The 11201-nt window shown below is 40.3% G+C and overlaps 1 protein-coding gene across 1 annotated transcript; it reads right to left on the reverse strand.

The window, feature by feature from the left end:
- Positions 1-6060: 6060 nt before the first annotated feature.
- On the reverse strand, positions 6061-10680 carry LOC115207837 (GTP-binding protein Rheb). The gene is made up of 8 exons (XM_029775338.1): positions 10261-10680; positions 9697-9768; positions 9176-9243; positions 8835-8917; positions 8455-8511; positions 8301-8348; positions 7994-8075; positions 6061-7886 (listed from the first exon to the last, which is right to left on the reverse strand). Exons 1-8 carry the CDS (start codon positions 10310-10312, stop codon positions 7794-7796), a joined length of 555 nt encoding a protein of 184 aa, XP_029631198.1. The 5' UTR covers positions 10313-10680; the 3' UTR covers positions 6061-7793.
- Positions 10681-11201: the final 521 nt, after the last annotated feature.

Raw genomic sequence — 11201 nt, forward strand, 5'->3', positions numbered from 1 at the left:
GAGGAGAACAGTGGATTTGATCTTGATTCGATAACCCTCCCTGCTTTCATCCAATCACAAGGTTTATGGAAATTAGACTGATAAGAAAACGTTCTAATTTAATTCATACATTTGATTTGAAACATTCTAACATTGGGCATTCTAACGGAATACATTTCATTGTAACATTGGGCGTGGGGAGAACAGAGGATTTACATTTATTGCCTTTTTACCTCCAGTCAATGTCATCACATAACACCAGAGAAGCTCTCACCCATTCAAACTTCCCCGCCAGTTCGCTGTAAGCAAGCGCAAGGTTAATTCATAGGCTGGGCTATTATTCCAGCATTCGTTTGCTATCATATATATCATATCATATATATATATGAGGCCTTGCCTAATACAATGAATTTAGGCGACCACCACATATGCCAGCCAGAAACAAAATGCATATTTTTTGTCTGACGCACGTTTTGTGACAATGAATTTAAGTTTAACGTCCCCAAATGCGATGTACTTTAATTAAATATGCAATAAAAAAGTATCCTGACTACGCCTCTTTAATGAAACCCTGTCTGTTGAAGTAGGCAACAGATCGCAAAGCAGGGAATCCCCAGACTACAGCCAACATTTGAAGGTGAGCCTAGGTTTTGAATAGGCCTATGGTTTTAGGAAAGGAGAAATATGATTTGTGTGTGTCTGAGGTGTGCTTGTGGTTTTGATTGATGGGACCTTTTCGGGCAAGGGGGGGCAAAGTACGGCCCGCGGGCCGTATCCGGCCCACCAGGCACTTCAATCCGGCCCGCGAGACATAATTTAGTGGTATCCAATTGGAAGTTACAGTCTTGTCCCATCGCTGCAACTCCCGTAACTCCCCCGAGAGAGACGAAGGTCAAGAGCCGTGCGTCCTCCGAAACACGAACCAGCCAAGCCGCACTACTTCTTGACACAATGCCCGCTTAATCCGGAAGCCAGCCACACCAACGTGTCGGAGGAAACACTGTACACCTGGCGACCATGTCAGCGTGAATGCGCCCGGCCCGCCACAGGAGTCGCTAGAGCACGATGGGACAAGGAAATCTCAGCCTGACAAACCCTCTCCTAACCCGGACGATGCTGGGCCAATTGTGCGCCTCCTCATGGGTCTCCCAGTCACGGTCAGCTGTTACACAGGCTGGGATCGAACCCGGGTCTGTAGTGACGCCTCAAACACTGCGATGCAGTGCCTTAGACCGCTGTGCCACTCAGGAGGCTCCCGCAAATCGATTTTAACAAACAATTGGTGCCCCAAAAAATGCGGCCCTCCAATGAATTTCAAAATCCCGATGTGGCCCTCAAGCCAAAAAGTTTGCCCACCCCTGTTTTAGGGTGTGTGTGAGTTTGCTAATTCTCTCTATGTCCATTCACAAAGCCTGTCTGGACTTCATCTCCTAATAAGAGAGGAGGGATAAATATAACGGAAATGAGCATAACAAATTGTAAAAATGTAAGCAAGTCATGTTGATCAGCAGCAGATAATAATAATAATACATGGGATTTATATAGAGCTTTTCAAGGACCCAAAGTTATAGAAATGAAAAAGGAAAACAACAAAACAGGATTCAAAACACAACATCAAACTAAACAATACGTGAGTAAAGAGAGGGGTGGGCTCAAAGAAGGGAAAGAGTAGGACGTATCTGTGTATGGGAATGGTAGGATTGGGAGTTTAGGGTAAGGGGTGGGATTGGGTGTATGTGCAAGGAACTGTGGCGAATGGCGACCCGTCATTTTGAGCCCCACCTGTTTTGCAATGTTATTTTGGCATTTATACATGTCACATATCAGTTTGAAAACAATGTAAAAACAATTATTGAGTTACATTTACATTTTAGTCATTTAGCAGACGCTCTTATCCAGAGCGACTTACAGTAGTGAATGCATACATTTCATCCATTTCATTTCATGCATTTGTTTTTGTACTGGTCCCCCGTGGGAAACGAACCCACTATCCTGGCGTTGCAAACACCATGCTCTACCAACTGAGCCACAGGGAAGGCCCCAGTGTAGAAGTAACAGTAGTAGTGGTAGTAGTAGTAGTGGTAGTAAAAGTAGCAGTAGTAGAAGTAGTGGTAGTAGAAGTAGCAGTAGTAGAAGTAGCAGTAGTAGTAGTAGTAGCAGTAGTTGTAATAGCGGTAGTAGCAGCAATAGTAGTAGTAGTTGTAGTAGTAGCAATAGTAGTAGTAGTATTAGAGTTAATGAAGCGGCACACAAACATGGCCTCATTTTTGTTTTCTTGAGTAAGGCAGCTCCAAAATGCATGTGTTTCAGACTAGCTCAGTGCTTTCTGTGGTGGTGGGGCAGCCAACGGAAAATACGAGGTGTAGGGGTTGGCAATGTTCTCTAGTTGCGCCGTGATTTGCTCAGTGTTCTGTCATTCACGTGGACACTACGTCACCGCAAAATCTACGGGTAGAGCTCGAAAATTCAAGCCCCTTGTGTGCTGCCATAGAGTTACATTAGAAGTGCCCATCAAAGAAGGCTCAAGGTCATTGGCCACAGATAAAATGACGTCAAATCACATTATATCTACCGTAGCTTTGATTGGACTGATCATGTCAACATCATACTTTCAAAATCTTAGCTAGCAAGCTAGCAGTCATCATCATGAATCAAGTCGACAATCTACTGGCAAATCCTTTTCAAATGAAGGGAAATAATGAAGAGAAATTATAGATAAAACGTACCGGTGCTCATCGGCCATAACAAGTTGGAAATTGCAAATTCAACAATAAGTTGTTTGGAAGGAATCAGTGGCTAACTGCAAGCATTGCAAAGCAATCACTAGCCTGCTATTCAGTGTAGTGGGTGTGTGGTCGAATTCTGGATTTAAGGGTCTCTTTTCCAAGCTTAAAAGGATAAACATTCAACATTGGCCATGCTGTCAATCCACCATGACTTCAGCCGCGCTCAAAACAACTGGAAACTGGGAAATGTCAGAGTTTAGTGAGTTAGGAACGAGCTCCGACTGGGAAAATACATTTTGAATGGTCATCCATCTCAGAATTGCAAGTCAGGAACTCGGGCCTCTTTCTAGAGCTTCGACCTGAAGATCACTGACATCATCATGATTTGACCTTGTTTTTTCTTAGAGCTCCCAGTTGTCTTGAAAGCACCATAAATCCAGAGAATGCCAGACATGGATGACAAAGTTTGATGACAAAATTTGCCCAAGGACCGCCGCGCCACCTTCCTGTTCAAGTGAGCACAGCACAGCAATGTGAGTCCAAAAATGTATTGTATGCTGCTGCATAAATTATGTAATATGCCAGGGAGATATGTATACTGTAGCTAAGAAAGTAATACTAAGTGTATGTTGTGTAGTAAGCTGTTAGTAGCCCATGTGCCTAACTCTAATAATTTAGCCTACTGTTCTGACTTGGTGGTGCACATGTAGCCTATAGCCTGTTTTAGAGAAATGTCATCATCGAATATTGTAAGAGATGTCATTGTCTGCTTACAGTTGAAGTCAGAAGTTTACATACAGTTAGGTTGGAGTCATTAAAACTTGTTTTTCAACCACTCCACAAATTTCTTGTTAACAAACTAGAGTTTTGGCAAGTCGGTTAGGACATCTACTTTGTGCATTACACAAGTAATTTTTCCAACAATTGTTTGTAGACAGATTATTTCACTTATAATTCACTGTGTCACAATTCCAGTGGGTCAGAAGTTTACATACACTAAGTTGACTGTGCCTTTAAACAGCTTGGAAAATTCCTGAAAATTATGTCACAGCTTTAGAAGCTTCTGATAGGCTAATTGACATCATTTGAGTCAATTGGAGGTGTACCTGTGGATGTATTTCAAGGCCTACCTTCAAACTCAGTGCCTCTTTGCTTGACATCATGGGAAAATCAAAAGAAATCAGCCAAGACCTCAGAAAATAAATTGTAGACATCCACAAGTCTGGTTCATCCTTGGGAGCAATTTCCAAACGCCTGAAGGTACCATGTTCATCTGTACAAACAATAGTACGCAAGTATAAACACCATGGGACCACGCAGCCGTCATACCGCTCAGGAAGGAGACGCGTTCTGTCTCCTAGAGATGAACATACTTTGGTGCGAAAAGTACAAATCAATCCCAGAACAACAGCAAATGACCTTGTGACGATGCTGGAGGAAACAGGTACAAAAGTATCTATATCCACAGTAAAACGAGTCCTATATTGACATAACCTGAAAGGCCGCTCAGCAAAGATGAAGCCACTGCTCCAAAACCGCCATATTAAAGCCAGAATACGGTTTGCAACTGCACATGGGGACAAAGATTGTACTTTTTGGAGAAATGTCCTCTGGTCTGATGAAACAAAAATATAACTGTTTGGTCATAATGACCATTGTTATGTTTGGAGGAAAAAGGGGGAGGCTTGCAAGCTGAAGAACACCATCCCAACCGTGAAGCACGGGGGTGGCAGCATCATGTTGTGAGGGTGCTTTGCTGCAGGAGGGACTGGTGCACTTCACAAAATAGATGGCATCATGAGGTAGGAAAATTATGTGTATGGAAAATTATGGAAGTTTACATACACCTTAGCCAACTACATTTAAACTCAGTTTTTCACAATTCCTGACATTTGCTGCAGGAGGGACCGGGCACTTCACAAAATAGATGGCTACATGAGGAAGGACAATTATGTGGATATATTGAAGCAACATCTCAAGACATCAGTCAGGAAGTTAAAGCTTGGTCGCAAATGGATCTTCCAAATGGACAATGACCCGAAGCATACTTCCAAAGTTGTGGCAAAACGGCTTAAGGACAACAAAGTCAAGGTATTGGAGTGGCCATCACAAAGCCCTAACCTCAGTCCTATAGAAAATGTGTGGGCAGAACTGAAAAAGTGTGTGCGAGCAAGGAGGCCTAAAAACCTGACTGAGTTACACCAGCTATGTCAGGAGGAATGGGCCAAAATTCACACAACTTATTGTGGGAAGCTTGTGGAAGGCTACTTGAAATGTTTGACCCAAGTTAAACAATTTGAATGCAATGCTACCAAATACTAATTGAGTGTATGTAAACTTCTGACCCACTGGGAATGTGATGAAAGAATTAAAAGCTGAAATAAATCATTCTCTCTACTATTATTCTGACATTTCACATTCTTAAAATAAAGTGGTGATCTTAACTGACCTAAGACAGGGAATTTTTATTAGAATTAAATGTCAGGAATTGTGAAAAACTGAGTTTAAATGTATTTGGCTAAGGTGTATGTAAACTTCCGACTTCAACTGTAAATGCTCCCTTTATTTATCCTACGGGTCTGACTTGGTGTACAGTGAGAATACTGTAAGAATGGCCCATGTTCTGAATTCTGTCCCTGTACATTTCAAAAGTGCTTAACAGTTATATTGACTACGTCTATCCTAGCTCACTCATGAATGTCTTAATCAAAATTACGGATTGCCTCTTATCCACTCGTCGTCCCCTCAAGGTGCGCGCCAGCTTTATAGTCCTAAAACTGGAAATTATTCACCTCTGGTTCCTTCTAGCCATCATTATTATTGGGAAAATGAATGGGGAAAGAATAGGGTTTTGGTTTAAAAGCCAAAAATAAGGTCTGAGGTTAACACAGGCTTAGGCAATCTTATACATTTTGTTCTGAGATGTCAGTTAACATTACCTTTATGAATTATGAAGCCTTTAAGTGCTTTTTTGATAATTTAAATGCTTCAAAATTCCAAAAAGTGACATTTGCTGATGAAGATGATCTCATAGAACAAAACATAGATCTCCTAAGCCTGTTTAGCAGAGACCTCATTTTCAGTGTTGATCCAAAAAACTAAATCTCCATTAATTTCCCCATAAGGTTTGGCCAACAAGCCATGGCAGAGTTAGTGTCTACAAAAAGATGCCATTGTCACCTTATGATAGTTTAGGTTTAGTACAGGGACAATTACATAATTGTTAGCGTCATAATTCATCTTTGTTCGGTTTTGTCAAACAAATAATTACTAATTTCCTGAGAGACTTGTGGAATTCTTAGCCGCAGAGTTATTGAGCATCTACAGCACAACTAATCAATAAAAAATGACAGACTTTTAAAGGAGTAAAGGATTTATTTATATATACAAAACTGTTTACAGCAAGATTTCTGAGTTAACATTGACCGTGGGGATATTGGTATTCAGGTGCACAACACCACCTGGTTTTTGCCCATTGGATCAAGGCAACAGAAGAAAGAAAAAAAACTAGAGAGCACCTTGAGTCAGGTAGGGAAGCAGGTGGGTTGAATAAAGGGGGTATTGAAGGGTAAGGTAAGGCACAAGACACAGCATCACCAGCTTCTCTTTGACCATCAATCACCTATCAATCAATCAACCTACTACTTACTCAAAGAGAAGCACTCTATCCCAAAAAAACATCAAAATAACAAATAATGGATACTAGGGGGTGGATAAATGAAAGTAATGTCAGTAAAACCCATTGGCTTCTAATTGATCTTTTGTTTGTAAGGCTAAAGTGGACACGCAAATCAGGTTATGGTGAGCACTATGTGTCCGCTGCTATTCCCTGACTCAACACTAAATGTATAAGTCATAATGGATCATACAGCATCCTTATTTAGCTTGACCAAGCCTACATCACTTCTGGAATCAAAACCCCAAAACTAAACCAGCAGATCCTGTGGTCCCCATGAACTGGTTTGCAGTCCACAGTGGTAAGGAATTATCAGTGAATGCAAAAACTGCAAGTCCATAATATTCTTAATTATAGTATAATTATATGCAGACATTTTATTAAATATGCTGCTGAATAAACAAACTTGTATTATCTCAGGATATAACCAACAACACTATCGAACCTGTGTATAGGATTCTAGTTCTCTGGGATCAAAAGGCCACAACTTTTAAATTTAACTGATCCCTTCCACTCTTCTAATCTGAAACTTCATTCAAGGGTGCCTCATCCACTGGATAATTACAGCTCAATTATTAAATTCAGATGACAGGTAAATCATAGAGAGGAAGGGAGCAAGGACCAATCTGCCAACCAGAAGTGCTGAAGAACATCAAAATGTATTCTAGAAAATAAAAATCATTGTTTTCTAAAAGACATGATTTACAGTTCAAGGATGAAGTGTAACCTGAAGTTGACTTGCTGAAAGTTTTACAGTGAAACAATGTTAGCCAAGACCAATGCAAGAGGAAATGTATTTCCGCAACACACGTATTGTGTGAAAGAAAACTCATTCCAAGATACTGTAACTAAGACAATCAGTTGTAAATCATAGCAACTTTCCAACGTCGCTACAACAGCAATGTGAACTGTGGCTCTCTGCCATGGCCGGCGTATTCATTGAAGTATACAGATGACCTGAGAAAAGGAGTCAAGGTGTACAAGGTGAAGCTGGCCAGTGAGAGTCGGGGACACTGGCCAGTCACTGTTCCATCTGTTGATGCATGGCTAGCTAGTTGATTGCAATTATCAGATTATCAGGGAGACGTTTTTTTTGTAAAGTTTGAGCTTGTGGCTCATACATTACATTTGGCATTTTCATATGTTTTGTTTTTCATGAGGTTTGGTTTATGCCAACCAAACTTGACAGAGTTCAGTAAAACTGACAGTGAAACCCTTGTGTGACACGTCTCAGAGTTCTCCTTAGTCAGCCTCGAGTGTGATTGGCTGCCTTTGCAAAACACTATTGAATTATAAATGGCCACATTGCGACTGCAGCTCCTTGGTGCTGGGGAGGTCATGATTGGCAGGCTGGTGGTGATGTGTCTCCTGGTTTCGGCCAATGAGCTTACTGCTGTCCTGGTTAGACCCTCTTACATCACAGCACACTTCTTATCTTCTGAGGCAACGTTCCCATCCGCCCTTTCCATCTCCAGAATGATCCGCTTGAATAACTCTACAGCGGTCTGCAATGCAGAGAGATGAAAACAAATCAATAAATAGCTTCATTATTTTGAATAAACACACAATTTTGGTGAGTAGCTCTGTCTGCAGAAAATATATATTTGTCTACCTCGTTCTCCTTGGCAGAAGACTCCATGAACGCTGCTCCCCATGAGTCGGCCAGCTTCTTCCCTTCTTCTGGCTTGATCACCCTGAGGGGAAAAAGGACACACTGAGCATGATGTAATGAAATCCCATACAGTATCTTCAGGGGGCACTTATGTACCTCTATAGTCACAAGGTCCAAGGCCTTGGCTGGATAACCAAGTTGAAACCATATATCAGGTAGTGTCATGGTTCTACACATACTGTACCAGCCATGCATGTGAGTGGGAGCACCATTGCTCTCCACCTTCATTCAGATCAAGTAAGTTTACCTTTCCATGTGGAGATCTTTTTTGTTCCCAACAAGAACAGTTGGCACCCTAAAAGAAAACATCCATTGATATTTCTTACATGAAAAACAAATGTTTTAAGACACACAAATCATCAAAAGCAGCATTAAACCTTTCATAATTTTGGTTAACTTACTGTATTTTCCCAACCATATCTAGAAGCTTGTCATGAAGAACCTGAACAACTTCAAAACTGCAAAAAGTGAAAGACAAAAAGAGACAGGTTACTAGGGTCCATGTGTGCATTGATACTCAGACAACCATCTATACACACAGTAGTCACAAGGGCAAAGATGTTCCCCCCCTACTACAGTTATGATGTATATTGTGCTATTTCTATTGTTTTTTTTATTACCATTTTCATTATTTAATTTCACTTCATCCTGCAAGTCGGAGCTTGGACCCTAAGATTTTCACTGTACCCTGCAATCACACCTGCAACCCTGTACAAGTGACTATTGAACACTGAATCTCTGATGGATAAATCCAGAATGAAATGTACCCGTGACTACTCACCTTTTCATGGAAGTCACTGCGTAGACCAAGACATAACCATGGATATCCATTGAATGAGACTGAGGGAAAATAGAGTACTCGTCCTGTAGCGATAAGGGGAGAAATCGGTTAGAGATGAAAAACAAAAACAACAGACAAGTGCTTCTGAAAGAAATATCGACCATTGTTTTTTGTCAATATCCAAACAATTCTACATTGCATCGGCTCAAACTGCCACTGATCACCGGAACCCAGCAGGTGGTTACATTTTAGTATGTATATAGTGTTTTTATTTCAGAGAGCAGAGAAACTGAGGTAAATAAATAAAATGAGTAATGTAGTGCAATGTAAAGCATACATACCTGACCCGCAGTATCGACCAACTGAAGATTGAAGTCTTGACCGTTGACAGACACCATTTTGTTGAAGGCTGGAAAGAGGTGAAGAGACAGTGGTCAAGCCCAAGCCAGGGGTGTATTCATTAGTCAAATTCCGTTGCAAAATGTTTTGTAACAGAAGCCGTTTACCCTAAACGTACAACGTTCTGCAACGAAAACAAGTTTCTATTGGACAAATTGTGGTAGGTCCCTAGAGTAAACAATAAAAGGTTTCAGTTGCTAAATGTTTAGCAACAGAATCTGACTAATGAATAGTCCTACATCACAGGCAACATACAGGAGAAAATGGTAATTGCTGGATATAACATGGTCATGAAATGAGAATACATTCTGGATACAACCACCTATAACGTATTTTCATCCATGCATATTATTTGATCCTCAATGACACCGTACAATGGGTGCAATTGGAAAAACAAAACTGATCCAACACATTTAAAAAAAAATATATATATATATATATATAAAAACAAAAAAGAACTTACTGTTTTCAATGGTAGGGTCATATGAATCTACGAACTGTCCTTCCACGAACTGTATTGTGAGAGAAGACTTTCCTGTAGAAGTAAAGGAATAAAGTATTGTTGTGGTGGCCGATGAGGAACAATTTCCAAAATCATAGAAAATTACCATTTGTTAAGTAAGAAACTGAAAGTTATCGGACTCTGAACAACAGTTATAAATTGTAATTGCCTAACGTTAGCTGTGACAGGAGATATTTCACAATGCAAATATCTAACTGTAAGTAGAGTGTGAGGTAGACGCGTTACAGTGCCACATCGAGGAACTAGTTACTTGGCTGCCGTTGTGGCAAAGTTAGCACAACTTTGGCATGGTGAATAGAAATAATGATATCGACGACAACATTTCGTATTTGTCGACAACGTCTATACAAACTAACATGTACACAATTAAGTTACACAGCTATGGCATTGTGTTTTGGTATTAACTAGCTAACATTGGCTAGCTTAGCTAGCAATAGCGTAGCTATGCAAACAAAAACAAAAGCTGGCTAACGCGTTAGTTAGCTAGCTTCTTATTTGACTCACCTACAGATCTGTACCCAATCACAGCAATCTTCCTGTATTTTGGTTGAGGCATTGTGTTAAAATAGTTACTTCAATAGATAGCCAATGTTGAAATGTATGGTAGTTTTAATAACGAAACAAAAACTTTATCGCCACATTCGTATCACGTCACGTGACAACAACAAACTTTACAGTGCCGCTAGAGCTAACACTCCGCAGGGGCCTCGAGTTGCAACTTCAGAACCGAAGCTGGTTGAACACGTATTATCGACTGATAATTGCAATATATCGGTTATCGGTACAGTTATGTTTGTTGATAATTAGTTTGAAAGTATCTAAAGATTAGTTTTTAGAATGTAAAAAAGCAAACTAAAACAGCTTATTCACAGCGGTTACGCTTTGCGAGTCACACTGTCGGAAACTGGACAAGCACACCGTCGTAAAAAGACATACGTCAGAGCTTGACATGAGGGTGCCATTGGGTTTCCACTCGTTACAACAGCCACAAAGTCAATATATCGTCATTCATGAAAACAAAAATGTGCCTTTTGGTCTTAATTTAAGGTTAGGGAAGGCATAAACTTAGCAGTGTGGTTAAGCTTAGGGTTAGGTTTAAAATCATATTTTAAGAAGAGAAATTGTAGAAATAGGCGGGGTTTATGACTTTGTGACTGTGGTAGCTAGGGACGACAGTGGTGTTGAAGTAGAAGGAGTGTGCCCCATTTTGTACAGCAGATGTCACTCTGAACCTGAATTAGTTATCTACAAATGTGAGAGATAGACACAAGCTAGGCCTTTTTAACACGTTAATATTGCAAAACACGTTAATCTGTTTTTATTATTAAATGCTCAATGACCATACACGATTATCATATACATACCTTTACTGAAACATGCTTTTTAAAAATCTGTTTTAAATAGGCCTATGTGTATGGTGGGCCCTGTTATGATTTGGAAAGTGA

The sequence above is a fragment of the Salmo trutta genome, chromosome 14 (assembly GCF_901001165.1).
Source record: "Salmo trutta chromosome 14, fSalTru1.1, whole genome shotgun sequence".
Taxonomy (NCBI): domain Eukaryota; kingdom Metazoa; phylum Chordata; class Actinopteri; order Salmoniformes; family Salmonidae; genus Salmo; species Salmo trutta.